The following is a 20357-nucleotide window of genomic DNA, read 5'->3' on the forward strand; positions in this document are numbered from 1 at the left end:
TGTATGGTAAGTCTATCTCCCCGCTGGGCTGGGAGCCCCTTCAGGGGAGGAGTTTATATTCATCTTTGCATTCTTGGTCTCTACCCCACCCCTTTCTGTCAGTGAAGGGTGCCTTTCAGAAGCGCCTGCTTTGTTATTGCCCCATCTTTGTTTACCACTAATTACTAACACTCCAGCTTTATTTCTCTGTCCTTTAGTCCCCTTCTGTTAATTAGTTCATGATCTTTAGACCAACATTTAAATCTATTTAAAGAACTGACTAAAACAAAAAAAAAAAAGCATGCTGAGGTAGATTCCTTATTTTATGATATAACCGTCTTTCACATGGCTGGACATTTTATAATGGCGTATCGCTATTCTTTGAAACCTAAAACTATGTCAAATATTGAAATAGATTTTGTATAACCATGAAATATCCAAGACCTAGTATAATATCAGAACCTGGCATGCTGATAGAAAATGACTTTAATTTTTAAAAGCTAAACAGAGGGCTGGCCACAGTGGCTCAGTGGCAGAGTTCTCGCCTGCTGTGCCGGAGACCTGGGTTTGATTCCTGGTGCTTGCCCATGTTAAAAAAAAAAAAAAAAAAAAAAAGCTAAACAGAAATTTGCATTGTACCAAGAAATTTTTTTTTTCAGGCCCTGGACATAGGAGTTTTGTTAGTTAAAGACTCTGAGACAGAGGAGATCATGTCCCCCTAACAATTACTTACTTATTTTCCTTGCGTCTAAATGCGAGTAGATTTTAATGAAGAGTTCTGTCCGGATAAATGCTTTCATCTCTGTATTACAGGGCTAAGAGTATATCTGAACTCTTTCTTGTCTTACTCGGAAAATCTAGAAGGTTCCTTTGGAGATAGCAGAATTGTGAGTCCATGTGTGATCCATTAAGGCAGTTCTTCTCAAACTTCTCTACAGATGTGCTTTTTACTGTTGGGGATCCTAGGGATTTGGTGGGGGGTGGTGGTGATTGGAAGTGTAGAGTTGTCATGTAGTTCATTTTTTGCAAGTGTAGAGTTGTTATGTAGCTCATTTTCTTTGAAAGCTCATGTTTTCATCTCCATGAAATTCAAATGCATTTGAATTTTACCTTCTATTTTATTTTATGAAAAATAATATGAGATTGTTTTAAGTTGTAGCTGAATGAAATCAACCTTCACAAAGATTTGCATACACTCTAATTTAAAGAAGCGCTGGTCTGTAGGATGATGTCCCAGATTATCTATTATTCTGTTGTGCACTTAACATTCTTCCTTATGGCCTGTTCATTCCTTCATATGCATTTATTGAGAACTTTCTGTGTTCTTGGTATGTTCTATGAGGCATTGGGGCTGCGGAGCTCTAGATAGAGACTTTTCTTTGGATTCTGAGAGCTCACAGTTTAAGAAAATGGAGGTGTTTCTCACAAGACTGGCCTTTCCCAAATCACTGTACACCTTCGTATTTTGAGAATTTTCCCTATGCCATCCCTTCTTGAAATTCATTTATGAACCCCCAAAACATACAAAACATAAATAAATACACACACCAAGTTCTCAAGTTCTCCAGGCTCAGCACTCTCCGGCCCTCCCTCTGGAGTTTTTCACACTCCTTTTGCAGAATAGTAGTGGCTTCCTTTGAGCCCTGTAGTATGTTTTTCACTTCTGAGTATTTTTATTTCATTTGCATTGGGGTGTGTCCTACACATGACTGCAAGTTCCCCATCAACATCTAGTTTACTATCATAATTGTAATTGTGCAATAGATGTGGGTTGAAATGAAAATCTTTTAAATGATTATGATGTCAGGGGCCTTAGCACAGTAGAATATAGACAATTCTGGGACCCCCATTGCATGGCTTCCTTCAGTTTGAGTTGATTTCTCTCTCTGTGCCTTTGGGCAAGAGCACTTTTGAGGGCTTGTGTGGTTTTCATTGGGTTTATACCCCCTCCTCCTATTTTATTCTATTTCCAGTATCTACTTGTTTTTAAAACCTCATGGGTGTTGTGGGCAATTACTAGAATCTTTCCATCTTGGCTTTCATCCAATAGAAGTATGAAGTATGTCAGAAACAGTATGATATACAAATCATTATCTTTTTTATTACGAATTGTGGTTAAACAGTACATAGACCAAAGAGTAGTTGAAGTACAGCATAGAGGCTTTGTCTTTAGTCACAGTTCTTCCTGCTAAACTTCCCCAAAACTAGAATAGGGCTTTCTAGGTGGGTTTTCTTCCCTGCTATTATTTTGCCTGGTTCCTTCTATTTGTGTCCAAAGGAGAAAAGGTTTTGAAATGACTTCCTTACTTTTAACCCCAGCTATAAATCCAGTCTTTGTAGCTTTAGACATTTGTGAAGGGTGGAAAGACCTTAGAGGGATTGTTGAAACTCTAGGTTAGTTGACATGGTCTTACCACTACTGAAGGAGATTGGGGACTCCCTCTGTGCTCAATCAAGTTGCTTCTACTTACACATTCCACTCTTCATCATTGAGACCTTCCATGATAGAAGCCTGATCTGTTAGTCTTCTAATTGATAGAGCATTAAAAATTCAGTTATATCTCAAACAGAGAGGCAGAAATGTCCGTGGGTCTATCTTTTGATAGTGTGCCAAAGTCTTTGCTTTGAGTTTTGGTTGACTGATAGGAATTCTGAGCTGAGTTCTAATATGCCCTCCTTCCCATATACCACATCCACAATGCAAGGTCTGCAATTTCTAATTTGTTTCCTTAATTGTAGTACCTGTGAAACAATCTGAATGCAGAACGCCCCCCTCCCCATTTTAGTTTGCTAATGCTGCTGAAATGCAAAGTACAAGAAATGGATCTGCTTTTATAAAGGGGATTTACTAAGTAACAAGGTTACAGTTCTAAGGCCTTAAAAATGTCCAAACTAAGGCATCCAGAGAAAGATACCTTGACTCGGAAGAAAGGCAAGAAGAAGGCATCTGCTGGTCCTTGCTCCCCATTCCGTGACTTCCAGTTCCTGATTCCAGTGGCTTTTTCTCTAAACATCTGTGGGTCCCGACCTGGCTTCTCCAGGGCAAAACTCTGGGTTTCATTTCTTATTAACATCTCACGAAAAGGCACATGGTCACATCTGCTGGACTCTGGTTCCTGTCTAGCTTCTGTTGGCTCTCTTAGCTCCTGACATCTCCTGGGGCTGCTGCATTTCCGAATGTCTGTGTTTCTGTCGGCTCTTTTAAGGACTCCAGTAAACTAATCATCTTGAATGGGCAGAGTTACATATCCATGTAATGAAAAGGTCACACCTGTACCTGTTGTTCTTTGAAATTTATGGCTTTTTTGTACATATGCTATTTTTTCACAAAAAAGAGAAAAAAGTCGATTGTGATGATGAAAGTTTTTATTCCTTTTAACCTCTTATTCTGGAGCAGCTAGAAGGAAAAATCTGAGAGGATGGTATGATATCCTCTGACAAATTCTGGGATCTGTCCTATAAATACTTGTTGAAGAGTGCTTTGAAAACTATTGCTTTTTCCTTTCTTTGCTTTGTATATATGTTATACAATTTAAAAAGATAAAAAAAAAAAAGTCACACCTGCAATTAGGTGTGGCACATTTCCATGGAAGTAATCTAATCAAAAGGTCACACCCACAGTTGGAAACAACCTAATCAAGGAGTTCCACCCCTAAATATTGAATTAGGATTAGAGGAACATGGCTTTTCTGGAGTATATACCAATTTCAAACCAGCATATCCCCTAAGTTTTTTGTGAATTGGAGACCCTCCCCCAAACTGCTACTAAATACTTTTTATCCACATTTAATTCCATCTCAATCTTTAGTTGAGCCACCCTTACGAAGTGTTTCCTAGTTATCAGAGAATCAGCATCTCTCCTCTCACACTTCCATACTCATATTTCATACATTTTCATAACATGTAATTAGTGTATACATAATACAGTATCAAGAACAACCTCCATAAACCAAAAAACTCAGTTGATGTGAGTAAAATATCAAAGCATTCAGAGGACCTTGGGCAGTAGTCAGTGTGACTTAAAAGGGAAACCCAGAACTTTTAGGTCATTCTGCCCGGAGGGTTGAAAGAACTTGTACTGTAGATGCCTCCTTTGTGTAAGGTAGTATAAAAGATCAGAATGAAGATGCAGTTCAAGTCCCCAAGCACAACTGACTTTATCTCTCTCTATATATATTTATTTATTTTGCTTGGGCAGGCATCAGAAACCGAACCCAGCTCTCCGGCATGGCAGGCGAGAATTCTGCCACCGAGTCACCATTGTACCGTCTCTCTCTGTGTGTGTGTGTGTGTGAATATATATATATATATATATATATATATATATATATATATATATATATATATTTAAGTGATGTAATTTAAGAGAATGTTGAGGGGTTTATAGAGGCTAATATTGGAGATCAGAGTGGTCATATAGGAACAAGCCAGGGTAGCTGGGAAGGCATTAGGTTCCAGCTGGGCCTTAGAAAATGTTGGAATTTTGCAATGATGAGGGAGAGCCTGGAATAGCAAGTACCTGAAGAGGTTGTAAGCAAAGGGTAGCATTTTTTTTTGTCTTGAACTATTGTTAAAAATCTTACATCATTGAATGTTCCTAAGTGTCCTCTTCCTCTCCCAGGCGTGCTCTTTGACAGCATGGACTGTCATCTGGGTTCATCCTAGGAAGGTACCTAGGATAAATAACTTTTTTAAAAATAGCTCCTCGAGTTCCTAGCCCAGAGCCATTGCTCATTATAGTAGTCGATTCCCAGAGTGGTGGATTTTGCCACCTATTATTTTTTTTTTCCTGCCTCATTTGTTAATGTGTTTTCAGGTAAATAAAGATAACTCTTTTAATATAAGTCTTAGCCAAACATAATTAGGAAAATAAATGTGCAAAAAAGTCCTGATGTAGATAAAACACAATACAACTAATATTTATTAACTCGCTATGCAACATACACATTTCAAAATGTGTAATTTTTGAGCAATTTCAAAGTTCAGTTGGAATATCTTTTTGAATTATGTCACTTTTTTTTTGCATGGGCAGGTACTGAGAATCAAACCTAGGTCTCCTGCACAGCACAGCAGGCGAGAACTCTGCCTGGTGAGCCACCGTGGCCCACTCTAAATTGCATCACTTTTAACATGAATGTCTAATCTTTTTATTGTGAGAACATTATAATACCATACAAGATAGTTTAGAAAAATGAGAAGAACCGTTACCTGTAGAAAATATAATTTCTATTTTCATTTTACAGCATAAGTCTGAGGATGGAATTTTTGTGTCATTCATCTTGAAATTAAAATGCTAAATGCTTTTGGTGATAAGAGTTTTTAAAAATAATTTATAAAACTTAAGAAGTAGTGACCTCAAACTTTGAGGTCCCCTTTTTGGAAGTATCCATAGCAGCTTTTTGGGTGGGGGTGGGGTGGGAGGTAGGTTACATGGGTGGGCTGCGAATCAAACCTAGTTTTCCCTTATGACGGGTGAGCATGCTACCACTGAACCACCCATGCACCCTCCATAGCAGTTTTTTTTTAATTACTATAAATGGGATTTTCCATTTACATGTTTTAATTAGAGAAATTATAGGCCTCTATAGCGCTTTTAATTAATGAATTAAGTCACTCTTTTCTTAGGTACCATAATTGGCACCTCATCTTTTGGGGATAGTCAGTGGACTGTTGCATTTATTATACGGATTGAGTGATTAGGAGCCTGTCCTTCAATCTTTTATTTGTTAAGGATTGAAAGGAATGTTTTTATGACTGTGCTAGGAGAAAAAGTACAATTTAGGATTCTTACTCTGAGTGTTCTAAGATATTGGAGTGGATGCAGGAGGAAAGATATATAGATGTAGACTACTGTACAAGCCACATGGGTGCTAAACATGGTGGAGGGATTTAGAGACTTGGAATGGTTAGGGGACAATGTCCATGAAGAGGCTGGCTCACAGCATGGGAAGAATGTTTGTTTCCCAGAGGAAAAGGTAGAAATGAATCCTATGAAAATGTTTTGCAAACTCTACATGGTATCAGTGTTAGCCACTTTCTTACAGGTTTTGAGGCTGTGGGGAGGTGTATTGTGCTAGAAAGCGTTGGTGTCTTAGATTGATGGATCTAACAGAGTTACAAGGTAGGATAAGTTGGGGGCCAGAGACTGGTGTAAAGGAGATCTTTTAGGGAAAAGGGAATTCAGGATGTGAGGTGGAGGCTGCCGGAGAAGAGAAGCCAGGCAGGATCCAATGGGGAACCAAAAAACCATTCACATATGTAGGAAGTGGGCAAGTCCAGACCAATTTGGAGGGGTAAGTGCTTCTGTTTGTAGAGTAATTTTACCTAACTTTTTTTTGGAGGGGGGGGGGGGGAGAAAAAGCAATAATTTTCAAAGCACACTTAAACAAGTAGTTACAGAACAGGATCCCAGAGTTTGTCATGGGCTATCATTCCACCATCTCAGATTCTCCCTTCTAGCTGCTCGAAAACAATAAATGCTAGAAGGAATATTAACATAGTGATTCAGCAGTCATACTAGTTTGTTAAATCCCATTTTCTGTTATACTTCCTCTTCCTTTGACCCTTCTCCCAATCTATAGGGATCCTTATATGCCTCACTTTTTTTTAATTAACATTTTTTTATTAGAGGAGTTGTGGGTTTAGAGAACAATCATACATAAAATACAGGATTCCCATATACCTCCCCACCACCAGTACTTGCATTGGTGTGGAAAATTTGTTATAATTGATGATAATACTTTTTAAATAATTCTACTATTTTTTAACAGTAGTTACAATTGATTAAAGATTATTAAAGTAGCACTATAACTATTGTCTGTGGTTTACATAGGGGTATTTTTACCCCCATATTCCAACCTATTATTATTATTATGTTTTTATCATACATGTCTGTATTTTATTGCTCATTTACCCATACACTGAATAAAGGGTATGTCAATCACAAGTTGTTTACAATCACATGATCATGTGGTAAAAGCTATATAGGTGTACAGTCATTACCAAAGATCAGGGCTACTGGATTGCAGCTCAACAATTTCAGTTATTTTCTTCTGGCTACTGTAATACTGGAAACTAAAAAGAAATATCTATATAATGAATCAGTATCATTTTTAAACAAGGCTCTTAATTGTGAAATAAAAGTGTCATTAGGAAATTGTGCCTAACATTTATTATGTTTTCTGTGTCCAGGCACAGTTCTAAGGGCTGGACATGACAGCTTTTGAAATAGGTGCTGTTAATATCCCTACTTTACAGACCAGGAAACTGAGGCAGAGGTGATTAATAATTAGCTGAGGTTTATGCACTTAGTGGCAGAGCCAGGATACAGATCTCTAGACAGTGTAATGCAAGAGCCAAGCTCTTAGCTAGTATGTTAATTATGCTTTACAGCCTCCCCTATAATATGTAGCATTTATTAAAAACTGTTCCATCTGTTTTAGATTCTTTGCGTACATTACTTAATTCTCATAAGAAATCTGAGATGAGGGTGTTTTTATCCTCATTTTCCAGATACAGAATCCTGCACATAAGTCAAGAGACCTGCCTGGGGTTACACACAGCTGGGTAGGATTTCCCTACAATGGCATAGGGGTTTCAGGAATTCAGCAGAATCTACTCGACTGGATTGTAATAACTACATACCACTAATGAGAAAATTGAATTGATTGAAATATATTACAATATAAAGTCTATAGAAATGAGTTTTTGGATTGGATTTACTATCAGTATTAAGTATATTCACTTAAAACTGTTCTTTTTATAAAGGGGGAAAATATGTGGAATTATAGTATCTCCATTTATGGCTGCCTTCATCTTCATTATTTATTGTTCTGTACAACTCTGAAAATACTCTCACCTACTCAGTTTATAAATTCTGGCTGCTCCATTTGGATGGATAGTCTACTTTCTTTAGTACTTCTCATTTTGTTGGTGCTTAATAATATTTAATAGTTATAATAGGCATTATTGTTGTTTTCTCCTAATCAAGATTGCTAGCTCTGTTTTGATCTGGGATATACTTTCCTTGAAATCATAGGGCCTGCAATTGATGCCATAGTTGAAAGACATCCAGTGAAATATTTATCTGAATAATGAACTGTAATTAAATATGGTTGGTCATCCACACACATTTGTAGGGGACAATTTCACCCTTCTTATGGCATCTTCAGTCTGTTGTTATCCATAGACTCTCTTCCTTCTATTTTCAAATGTGAACAAGTCTCCAATTTTCTTTCTTTAAACTTTAACCTTGTTTGGCTACAGATAGATTTTTCTGCCTTGTGTTGCCTTTGCCCTCCAGAGAGCAGTCTACACTTTCGACCTTGACCTCTGGAGCAAGCAGAAATTCCCACTCAACTGAAATTGCACTCTTGGATTTCCAGTGGTCTCTTTCCAACCAAATTTGGGGGCTTTTTGTTTATGCCCTTTGATTTTGTCGAAGCATCTGTTTTCCCTTTGAAGCATTATAAGGCAGTGTCTCCATTGCTGCTTCTCTTTAGCCTCCTCTTCCCATCCTTTCTGGTAGTTCTTTTTTTATCTCCCATCCCTATCCACCCTCTTGGCTGGAAGAGCCCTTCAAGATTGGTACGAGATTGATAGCCTGATGCTATCTTAATTTCATTTATTGGGGCTGTACCACTGACTTCCCTGATAGTCCTCTGCTGAGAAGTCCATTAACACACCAGATCACACCTGTGGACTGGTCTATGCCTCACCTGTCCAAGTTTCTTTCTGATCTGTCTCGCTCTCTCCCATCCTATCTACAACCATCTTGAACTTGTTCTTTTCTAGGATATGGCTTATCTTTGGTGCCTCTGTACCGCTGCTGTTTGCCTCCCTGCTGCACCTCTTTCACCTGGTTTGGATGACTCAGATCACTTCTTGTCTCCAACATGGTATTTGTATATAGGGGGCAGAAATCTGATGAAGATGTACCATTCCCCCCATGATCTTGCAGAAGTGATTCTGGGGGTAGCTGCCTGTAGTTGAATGTCCTCCATAGAATTCTGTAATCCTTTTGCCCTACCCTACATCACTCACACTCAGACCATCAGTATTTTTTATCCCTCTAATAACTTATAAACATTAATGTATAAATCTGATGATATATTGCATCTTTCTTTCCCTTTTTATTCTCAGCTCCATACTGTAGGTTCTCATTTCTTCTGCCTGGATGAGGATCAGAGCTTTTCACTTATTTCCTTGAATCTAATTGATTTCTTGGTATCCAACTGTGCATGTCACTTTACTGCTGAAAACCTGTAGTGAGTCAACATGGTCTCTCTGATAAATCTCAAGTTTTTATACCAGATATTCAGGCGCCTTATCTGGTTCCATCTTACTTACCCTCATGTTCTCCACATGGAACCCCATTTTCCAGACAGGCTGGTTTCTTTATAGCACCAAAGACCTCATTTGTCAGCTTCATGCCAATCCTTTCCTCATGCTGTCTCCTTCCCTCATTTCCCCTCCTCTGATACTGTCGGGGTCCAGCCTTCCCGTTACTTTTTCTTCAGTTTAACTCTAAATCTCATGGCTATGTTTCACTTATTCTGACACTTAAGCAGTTATTTAAGCTCCTGAAATACATATAAGGACCACGCATAACACTACATGGATTTCTACTGGACATCTAGCACAATGCTTTTGCCAGTCACAATTAATGAACAGATATTTAAGTAAATGGATGAGTGAATAAATTGGCTTGTGAATTTTCTAGTGTTCGCATTTCATATTCTGAGTCTAAAGTTAGCATCTTTAAACTAGTTTCTTCCTTCCTAAAACCATGGAACCCACCTTGGCATTGCATTGATCAGGTTGAAACCCAACATATGCCATGGAGTATCTCATGATCTGATCTTTAAAATGGGAATATAATTTTCTGCCCTGTTTGTTTGGAGATTTGCAAATAGCTCTGTTGATGAACACTGGCATGTAAGGAGAACTAATAGAAATAACTGAATTCACAAAGTTTAGGAAAAAACAAAGCTGTGTCATATACATTCTGCCAAGAGTGAATGGCCAAGAGTGGGTATTTTTTGTTGTTGTTGTTGTTTGTTGTTAGTGTGAGATTTTATTGCTGTTTCTAAACTTAATTTCACCATGCCATGCCACAGGGAGGCCCGTATTCAGAATGGAAACTTGACGTAGTTGTTTGTTTAACCTACAGAAGGATGTGGTATGTAGCTTCAAGGGTGTCTGTTAGGATTAATTGAAGTTTGCATGAAGTAACTTAATTTTCTAGATGGACTTAAGATCTTCAGACAGAACTATCTTTCCAGCCATAAATAGTAGGGCAGCTTTGTCCTGTTTTTATTGTAGAGTACTCAGGAGATGGAAATCAATATTGGAAGAAATGCTTTATTTCACCAAGGAAAAAGATCATGCTCAAAATGGTTCTCATTTTTCTTGGCAGGCTCTTCTCAGCCAACTGTGCGTCCAGGGGAATTATCGCCACCATCCATCTACCCAGCAAAATCAGAGTTAATAGTCAGTGCAGGCAAGGAATTGAGGCTGTTATGCACTGATCCTGGCTTTGTCAAATGGACTTTTGAGACCCTACATCAAATGAGTGAGAGTAAGCACAACGAATGGCTCACAGAGAAAGTGGCCGCCAGCAACACAGGCAAATATACCTGCACAAATGAAGCCGGCTTAAGCAGTTCCATTTATGTGTTCGTGAGAGGTAAATGCTTGGCTTTCTTTGATATTTTGCTTTAGAGAACTTAATATCCTGTTCTTAATTTTGGATGGCATATAGATGACTGAGTCACAGATAAAATTTTCCTGGCTGGGTCTAGAAGTTCTAAAGCAGTTTTTTTCTTTGTTCTCCCCATCCTTCGATACAGCTGAAGGCCTGTAAGGGTGTGATACTCTTCTTAATGTGATTAGCCCATTTGTCCTGGTACTCAGAGTAAACCCCGGTAATAAATTAGGTCCTTTGGGAAAGTTACATTTTAATGCCTTGAGATATTAGATATTCCCACTTAGGAAAAAACACTTCAGGGAACCAAATGATACCCTAAAGGCCTAAGCAGACCAACACTTCAGTAGATTTGACCCACACTCAGGGAGTAAATTTTAGCAAAATAATAAGGTCAACTAAGCATCCCCGTAAATATCAGTTGGTTCAAAAATTGTGACCTCTTAGAAGTAAAAGAAAAAGAAATAGGAAGTTGGTTTCCTGTGAGGAATTTGGTGATTCATCTGTGTTTGTGCTTTTAATATCCTTGTCAAGAGTTAGGTATGCTGTCAGTATCTTTTTGCTGATGTAAATAAAAACTGACAGCTTAAGAGATATATCCAAGTCACAGGAGAAGAAAAGAGTCCCAGTTTTAGTCCTGGGTTGGCACCTCCTGGACCTGGGCTGTCAATGAAACAGGCCAGAAGTTGGACACCTCATCCACAGGATTGTGGGAGATTAATGGATACATATGTCCTGGATTGGAGATTTACTGAGGGACCTCAAGAGGCTCCCTTTCCTCCCTGCAACATTTGGATAAGATTTCCTGCTTTGTCCTTACGTAAATTGTTGGTGGAAAAATAGAATTGTGCAAACTTTAGCATGTGCTGTCAAAGGTTAATAATGCTGCCTCACATGTGAGCTTTGAAGGTTACTGAGAAATTGACTGTGCCTTTCCTTATCAGTTTATCAGTTGCTCTGTTTATCAGTTGTCCTTTCATTGGTAGAGAGCTGAAAAGAAATATGCATGATAAGCCACAGCTTAGCCCCTGGATATACATGGTGCCATAACTGTTGAGTCAACACAGAGCCATACTTTCCAGGTGGTAATGAAGCCTAATTCTGCTTATTAATAGGATAGGTAGACAACTGAATGGATGAGGAAAACTGCCAAATTAGCAAAATAACTCACATAGGGCTCAAAAATTTTCTTCATAGGGAAGTCATCCCAAGTAACTCTGAACAGTATTATTGGTTTAAGATGTTTGAATATTATAAATAGTCCAGGTTACAGCGATGAAAGAAAGTGGGGTGTTTCTGAAGGAGCTAGATCCAGTCCTCCAAAGAGTAGTCAAAACAAACAAACAAAAACCCAACTATGACCTCAGACCATAGTCCAACCAACTGAGTTAGTTTATTTGCAGAATAAAGTAATAAGGCCAGAAGGTACATAGTTCATTTTGGAATATTCTTCAAAACTAGTCAACATTAAATGATGAAAAAGAAGTATATTTTAATTATGTCAAAGTCATCTTTGTGAAACACCTGATTTCCAGACAGAAAGGACGTTACAAAAAATATTGTCATCTGTTGGTCCACCTGTATATGTATATTATGTTATCACTGCACAGTAAAGGGTGGCTGTGTATTGTGTGTACAGAATCAGTCTTGTCTTGGCTTATATGAAGTCCCAGGCTGCTTGCGGTATTCCCAGTCCTTGCCTGTGGTCCCAGCATGCTTATTAATAGTGCCTCATTTCTCTCACAGGAGTCCTGGTTTGGATGGTAGAATGTCTGCTATAACATTCCCGGAACTCATGGCTCCCTTTGTACATTGAAATGGTTTGATTTACCAGAAGTTGTATTTGCACATGTACCTTTTGATAGTATGAATAGAGCAAGGCTCACAGAGCATTTGTACTGGGTGGTGTGCTGCTAGTTTTCTAGATTCTATTCAGAAGCTGTTAGATCCGTGCTCCACAGAGTGGAGTGTGAATAAAGCACCTCACAGGAATCACGAAACTGTCTTATTCTTCACTGCTTCTTCTTGGAGAGCATTACCTGTTGTGAAAAAAGACTAAATGTTGTAATAAAATATTCTCAAGAGTTTTAAGAGCTTACACTTCGGTAGGGTTCAGACCTGGGCTTGCCATTTTCTGGCCATGTCACTTTAGGAAAGTCGCTTGACTTTTTTGAGTCTCAAGTTTCTTCATCTGTAAAATAGGATAATGATTGTATCTCCCACGTAGGGGTGTTTTGAGAATTAAATGAGTTACTACACATGTAATGGTCCAGACTTAGTGGCCGACACATTAATCATAACTTTAATTTGTTGTTATTATTTGTATAAGTTTTGTTCCTGTTTGCAAAGAAAAAGTCAGTGGCCATTTGGGGCACTAAAGGTTGTGTCACGAAAAGCAATGTTTGAAATGTTTCTAGTGCTTGTGACCCACTATTCAAACTATTATTTGTGAAATGCTTCCAGATCCGAATCGGCTTTTCCTTGTGGACCAACTCTTATACGGGAAGGAAGACAATGATACGTTGGTCCTGTGTCCTCTGACCGACCCAGAGGTGTCGAATTACTCCCTCAAGAGCTGCGACGGAAAACCTCTCCCCAGGGACTTGACATTTGTCCCCGACCCCAAGGCAGGCATCACTATCCGGAGTGTGAAGCGCACGTTCCACCGGCTGTGCTTGCGTTGCTCTGCTGTCCAGGACGGCAAGGTGGTGCTGTCAGACAAAATCATTCTGAAAGTGAGGGCAGGTACGGGGCCCTTCTTATTTTCTTCTTGGTGTTGGAGAATCTGTTGATTCTAAGGAAGACTTCTCTTTTCTCATTGGTCCATCTTAATGTAGGAGAGCAGGCAGCTTCCAAATGTTGTCAGCTTCTTGTGAATTCTTGACACTTCCCGCCCCAGATAAGGGTTTCATGATTTCATGGAGAGGGGTATGGCCATGTCTTGTCATCAGTTGGCAGTTAGACTTCACTGGGGACAGTAGTTAAACCTGCTGACTGCAGGATACCCCACAGTTTCATTATTGAAGAAGTATTGTCTCCAAGAGAAACCCTTTGGGTGGGGAGCATTATTTACCCTTCTTAAAGAGACAAGCATGCCAATTATTCACTCCTTGATTTACTCTTGATAGACTTTCTCCTTTGCTAATTGATTTTATTTTTATTTATTTTTTTCTATCTAATTAATTTTAATGTATTCTCAAACTGTTTGTAATCTGTGAAAGTACCAACTGACTGTGGACCTTATTATTCCTGTGGCGTTGTGTAGAATATTTTAGTAGCTGGAAGGTAATCTAGGCTTTGTACTGCAGAGATCATCACCAGTTGGCATTCAGCTACTGAGGTCAGATTTTACTAAGGCTTTTAGAAGAATAGGCTCATTGGAATTAAAGTAAGTTTATTTGAAACCTGGGATTTTTAGAAACAAGCCAGATATTTTTTACAGTGCGCATGAAAGATGCTTGTTTGGTTAAAAGAATACAATCTGTCTTAGGTCACATCTTTATGAACCCATTGCAGTTTTCTGGGGTAAAAACTAAAGCTGCTTTACTGTGTCAGGGCTTTTGCCTGTTTTGAAAGTGCATCGTCCAGAAGCATTGTAATCTCAAAGTAGACATTCATATCTTTTTCACTCAGTATTAATGAGTTTACTTGAAGGGTAGATGATTTAATTGCTGATATCTTCAGATAGGCAAACAATGCAGATATGTTAGTATCCTACTTGGTCTTTTATTTAAAAAAAAAAAACAAAATAAATCTTAACACATGTGAGGGAAAAATGGTAAGATAAAATGTCATGGTGTAATGGAATAAATTATTTGAGGGCTGCATTACTTTTTATTCTAGCCATCAAAAGCGTGCCAGTTGTCTCTGTGTCCAAAGCAAGCTATCTTCTTAGGGAGGGAGAAGAATTTACTGTCACTTGCACAGTAAAAGATGTGACCAGTTCTGTGCAATCAGTGTGGACGAGGGAAAACAATTCGGTGAGTTAATTGTTTGATTCAATATTATTAATATATTGTTTTCTTTATGTGGGAGAAGTTAAGATTTTTCAGTGTGTATATGAATTGGAACTGTCTCCATACATATATTGGTATGTGCATTCATTATTAGTACCAAATAAATGTCATTTGTACATTTATTTTGAGAAAGTTGCAAAGAACTTTTGATTAGTTATCATGCTATTTCTTTAAATGGTTTTCATTGGGAAATTAAAAAGAATAAAAGTTCTCAGGTTTTAAACTGAGAAGCTCTTCCCTCCCCACAAAATGGCCTGTCCATTAAGTAGTTATATATTGAATTGAAATGGGTTTCTTATTGTGTGGATCTGATTTACTCCTTTGAGGCTGGTCGCCTGAGATTAAGTTGCTAATGGTTTTCTATTTGTTTAGTCACTATTAATGAAATGATTATCTTTAACCTGAAATATTTAGACCAGTTTAGGTTCTTCTTCACTTAAATGCATATTGAATACCTACTATATGTCAGATATATGTGTTCAGCGTGTGTTAAAATTAAATAAATTGTAGCTGGTTATACCTGAAGTCCCTCCTCCCTCCCTTGAGATGCTTATATTAATAGTAAGGTCTTTAAAATGCCTAAAACATTAGTATTTCACTTTAAAATTCCCATTGCCCAAGTTCCCAGTAATTTTTTTGGAATAATTGTGGCTGATGGGCTAATTAACTATCAGTGGTTTTTCTTCATGATGCGTGTATACATTACATTGGAAAAAAGAAATATTGGGCTTTCTTCCTCCTCCTGCCCTGTATTCAACATAGGTAGTTTCATGTGTGTTTTAAAGAATTCTTTGCTCAACAAGTAACCATAGTGAGTAACCTAATGAGAAGGCATTGTGGTTGGAATTCATGTACACCTGTTATGGGTGATGATACCTTGCTCAATGAAGCCTGCCATTGACTGGGAGAATGAATGGCACCATAGACCTGTTCTTTCAGACTAATGGCTCAGACAATTAGTTTTCATCCTCATATAACAATAAAAGCAGTACCTTATATATGAATTTGTAGCTAATCGTACAGAACACAATCTAACATTAATTGGCTTTCTATAATTCTTGATTTTAGTTGAGAGAACAGTTTAGACCGTGCATTTGAACTCTGTATACTTGAAAATTAGCTTTTTTGAGAGGAAAAATTAAATTACCCCAGGCAGTTTTGGTTTGAACCATTTTTCCCAGGAGTCCCACATGCCATTCCCAATTAATCCGTTGGTGCTAGTAGATAAGCCCTCAGTATTTGGAGCTCTTTAGGGAAATCCCAGTGTGTCCCTCCAAGGTTTAAGAAAAACCAAATCACGTGCAAACAATGTATAATGTGTGACTTGCAGATGGGGTTCAGGACTCTGTGCCAAGGTTCATCCATGAATCTTTTATTAATATCTTTTGGCTTAATCTGGTATGCTCTTAGCACTGTTAGCACTACCAACTTGTTTTAAAAATCCATTGTGTTTGATTCTGATTTATATGTATGGTAAGTTTAGCTCACAGTGACGTTTAGAGTCAGATGAACTGTTTTTGCAATTGTTTGCTGTTTGTTTTAACCTAAAAGAGTCTCAGCAATTTTAAACCTTTGGTTAGCCTCTCTAATGTAACTAAACCCTACTGCTTGTGTTTGCTTTTAATTATGTTCTTGATGATATCCTAAATGTTCTTTGAGTTTGGGTATTCTTATTGCATCACTTAGAACCAAGCTGTTCCATTTGGCATTGAGAAGTTCAGTTTCCCTATTTAGCTTCCTGTTCTAAGTTCTTATAAGAACTAAAAGGATGAAACCTTAAACTGGAGTTTGAGATACATCTGGGGTCACTGTGTTTTTTGCAGAGGAAAAGTCTGTGAAATTATGGCCTGGAAAAGGCCAGTGCAAAAACTTCGCTTCACTCTTGTACCTCCTTTACAGCTGACCCGTAGGGAGTTTTTAATGACAGGTTTCAGCCAGTTATTAGAAGGATTTCTTAGATAGTGGATAGTGTTAAATCTATTATGCCCTCATACCCTTTTGCAAATAAAAGCTGAGGCTTGAGCTATCCTTGACTTGCCCAAGATCTCACAGCCAGCTAATAGCAAAAACAGATTTCTTCCTTTTATTTTTAAACATCTGACTTCTGTAACTGACTTTTGGGTATGCTTATTTTAATGTAAAAAAACTTCTAAAAATATAATAATATTAAAAAAAGAGAAGTCAAATATAATGCACCATACTATGTAGCAATTCTGTATAATAGAAATATAACGTGAGCCTCATATATAATTTTAAATTTTCTAGTAGTCCTGTTACAAAAAATGGAAAGAAGCAAGTAAAATTAATTTGATAATATATTTTATGTGACCAAATATACTCCCAATATTATTGTTTTATGTTATAATTAATATAAAAATATTAATGAAATGTTATAGACATTTTTCTTGCAACAATAGCCACAATCCAAGTGCTCCATGGTCACATATAGCTACTTCTAACATGCATAAGTATTATCACCTAGTTGCAGTTTTACAGTATATCCAGTTTATGCTTTTTAGAGTAATATGTAAATTGTTCTTATTTTCATAAATTTTATAGGTATCTGCACCTGGAATATCTAGGTCATTTCTGAGTTTGCACTGCAGGAAACGTCCTAGAGCTTTTGTTTTCTGCCGAGTTATTTCCTCAGGATAAATTTGCTGGAGTTGATCAAAGGGTATGAATGTACTGCCAAGTTGCTTTCCAGAAGGATTGTTCTGATTTACAGTACTGTCAGAATGGTCTAATTCTTAATAGGTTCACCATAGCCTGGCGGACAAATCACTCTTGATCTCGTTCCATGTCAATATCAGCTTCTGTTTACTTTCTTTTGTTAGTTGTTTCTTTTCCATTGCAGTAGGAATATGGGCACATTACAGGAAATTTGGAAGATGTAGAAACCTATGCTCTACTCTGTTTAATCTTTTTAGAAAGCTGCTATAGGTTATATTATAGTTTTTCCATGACATATGGTTTTTCCATCTCTTGTCTACAAACAAATAAGAGTGGATGGTAATATCACAAGGGTAAAATTCACAACCTTTTCTCTTGAGCTCATATGTAATAATTTGGGGTCTTCTGGGTCTGGTATACTTGGTGGAACCCCTTTCGTTAATTACTGAGCCACTCCTGGGTAAGAACTGTTGGATAAATTTCCATTTAGGTATAGTTGTGCTTATATTTTGTGCTTATGTAAGTTATGCTTATTTTTTTATTCGTGAAAAGAATATAAATGTAAATAAAATACAAATTATTGTTATTAGCAATGTGTCTTCCTTCAATCACTCAGATACAGCATAGAAAATCCTGTGAAATACATAACGAGACATGCTGATGTGACCTAAATATTCCAAACCATGCTGTATAAAAATCAGCATTCTGTAATACATAGTAACTTGAAAAATTTAGCATTTCAGAGTTTGGAGTTGTGTATAGCATGTTTATTAAGAAATGTGTTTTAATTTTTTTCAGTCTTTAATAATGACTATCTTTCAATATAATCCTGTAATATGAAGTGTTCTAATGACAGACTTGTCATAATGCTTTATTATTTTTACTTAAGTAGTGTATAATGAATGCTAATATGAAGTTAATTGCTGCTATTTTTAATTTATCTAAGAATACGAATGATTCTGAATATAAATTATATGGTAATATTTGATTTTTTTCTTTTCTTTTTTTTTTTTTATCTCCTTCCGAAACCAGCAGATTAAAGCACAGGTACAACGTAATAGCAGGCATCAGGGTGACTTTAGTTATGAACGTCAGGAAACATTGACTATCAGCTCAGCAAGAGTTAATGATTCTGGAGTATACATGTGTTATGCCAATAATACTTTTGGATCAGCAAATGTCACAACAACCTTGAAAGTAGTAGGTAAATATCTCTATGGGAATGTATAAATTACTGGCACTAGTGAAAGAAAAAAATCACTAGATAGTTTCCTTTTTACATAAATGGCATGTTGAGCAGATTCTTAGAATTTTATTATCGCTGAATGAATGAATGAAGATGTTCATTGTAGCCTCTTCCTACTAGAGCACAGAAGCAAATTGTACCAATTTAATAGAGAAAATTGGAAAGCTGTAACTGTTGTTGTTCAAACCTGTCATTCTCTACCCACACAAGTTGAGCTTTTTAAAAAATTCTAGCCCTTGATGAATGAATGACTCAAGTTTGGAAATGAGTGAGGATGCTTAGAGCCTGCAGTATTTCTGAGTCCTCTGGTGGGACCCTATGCCTTTTGATTTATTGTTTTGCTATTCATGAGCTTTAGTTCATTTGTAGCAGGAAGGACTGAATTTGACTTAACCTCCCCAGTACTTCCACCTCATCCTGACCTCTACCCCTAAAGGTTGTAGCATAATCCTCAGGAAGGAGGCCCACTGGGGCATGGGTCATTGGTTCTACAGAGTGTAATTGGAACATGGCGATCTGTACTTTAACCCCATCATCATCTTATCTGGTATGCACAGTTGGTTTAGCCCAGTCTTCCCTACTCTTGAAATCTCACTGAATAGCCATTTTTTCAAGCATCTACTGAAAAGAGAGTAGAGTCTAGCCAGGGTACTTGATATTTTTGATTTCCTGAAAATAATAATTTTTGGATAATTTCCTATACATTTTTGTCTTTTGAGCATTGTTTGGATTCAATCCATTTTTGTGTCTTTTAATGCAAGCATATTATTAGTGTTTAACTTTGATTAAATACTTAGAGGGTCATGAAATTCTTCATCACAAGCAACAGTAGAATGATGAAATATTTGTTTTCATTTCTCTCTACTCCCCCGCAACCTTCCCCCCCTATTTATTTTTCAATAATTTATGTAGCAATATTAGAGGTCTATGACTTATCCCACAATATTCTCATAATTTTGGTATTTCTGCCTGTGTCATAATGGAAAGTATATCACCAGGCTGAACACAGAAAAGACATTTTACTGACAATTACAGAGTCAGCACACAGAAGAGTTCTACTTTGTCCTTAAATGTAATTGTGAACCATTTATTAATTTGAGTAGCAGGCTATGCTTTTGAAATATTTAAACTCTAAGAGTGCTAATTTGCTAAGTTGATTAGGGAGCATGTTGATATATGGGCTTCAGCTCCAGAAAGCAATTAGTAAGGATGGTTTGAGCATACTGTTTTATGTAATCAGATTTTTAAAATGCATTCATCTATTTCCAAGAATATAGCTGTATAACTGGAAAAACTGTGACAGTGAAACCTGAATCTGGTTGTGTATTGTTTTGGGAGTTGGGTTTATGTGGGACAAAAACAGGAAGAGACAAAAAGTGAAGCAATTTCTTTAGGGGCTTGGAACTAGAATTTAGATACAATAGGAGGTGGCTGAGAGAACATGGCTTTGAGATCATACTTGCCCTGGCTTTTAATTGGGGCTCTGCCACTTAACTTCTAATGCATCCTGCTTTAACTTCTGGGAAACATAGCCACTGACTCTTAAGAATGTGGAAAGGAGAAAAGGCAATAGAGTCCATCAAAGTGCCTGGCATAGAGTTTGCACTTGATTCAATGTTAATGCATCATCAGTTTCTTAATGTAGAAGTACTTGAGGAATCATACTTTTTTAATACCAGCTGGGTGGACTTCTTATGATTTTAATAATTCCTTTACTGCATGACTGTGAAGCTCTATT

The 20357-nt window shown here is 37.3% G+C and overlaps 1 protein-coding gene across 4 annotated transcripts in view; it reads left to right on the top strand.

The window, feature by feature from the left end:
* The window catches only part of KIT (KIT proto-oncogene, receptor tyrosine kinase), an 81366-nt gene that overhangs the window by 24399 nt on the left and 36610 nt on the right, over positions 1–20357 (top strand). For 2 of the 4 annotated variants that reach the window (XM_077136890.1, XM_077136892.1), the window contains exons 2-5: positions 10397–10666; positions 13148–13429; positions 14528–14664; positions 18406–18577. In XM_077136890.1, coding sequence (XP_076993005.1) covers positions 10397–10666; positions 13148–13429; positions 14528–14664; positions 18406–18577 — 861 coding nt within the window. The remainder of the gene's footprint in view (positions 1–10396; positions 10667–13147; positions 13430–14527; positions 14665–18405; positions 18578–20357) is intronic. The other 2 variants (XM_077136891.1, XM_077136893.1) reach the window with 1 other exon arrangement.

Source organism: Tamandua tetradactyla, chromosome 19, assembly GCF_023851605.1.
Source record: "Tamandua tetradactyla isolate mTamTet1 chromosome 19, mTamTet1.pri, whole genome shotgun sequence".
Taxonomy (NCBI): domain Eukaryota; kingdom Metazoa; phylum Chordata; class Mammalia; order Pilosa; family Myrmecophagidae; genus Tamandua; species Tamandua tetradactyla.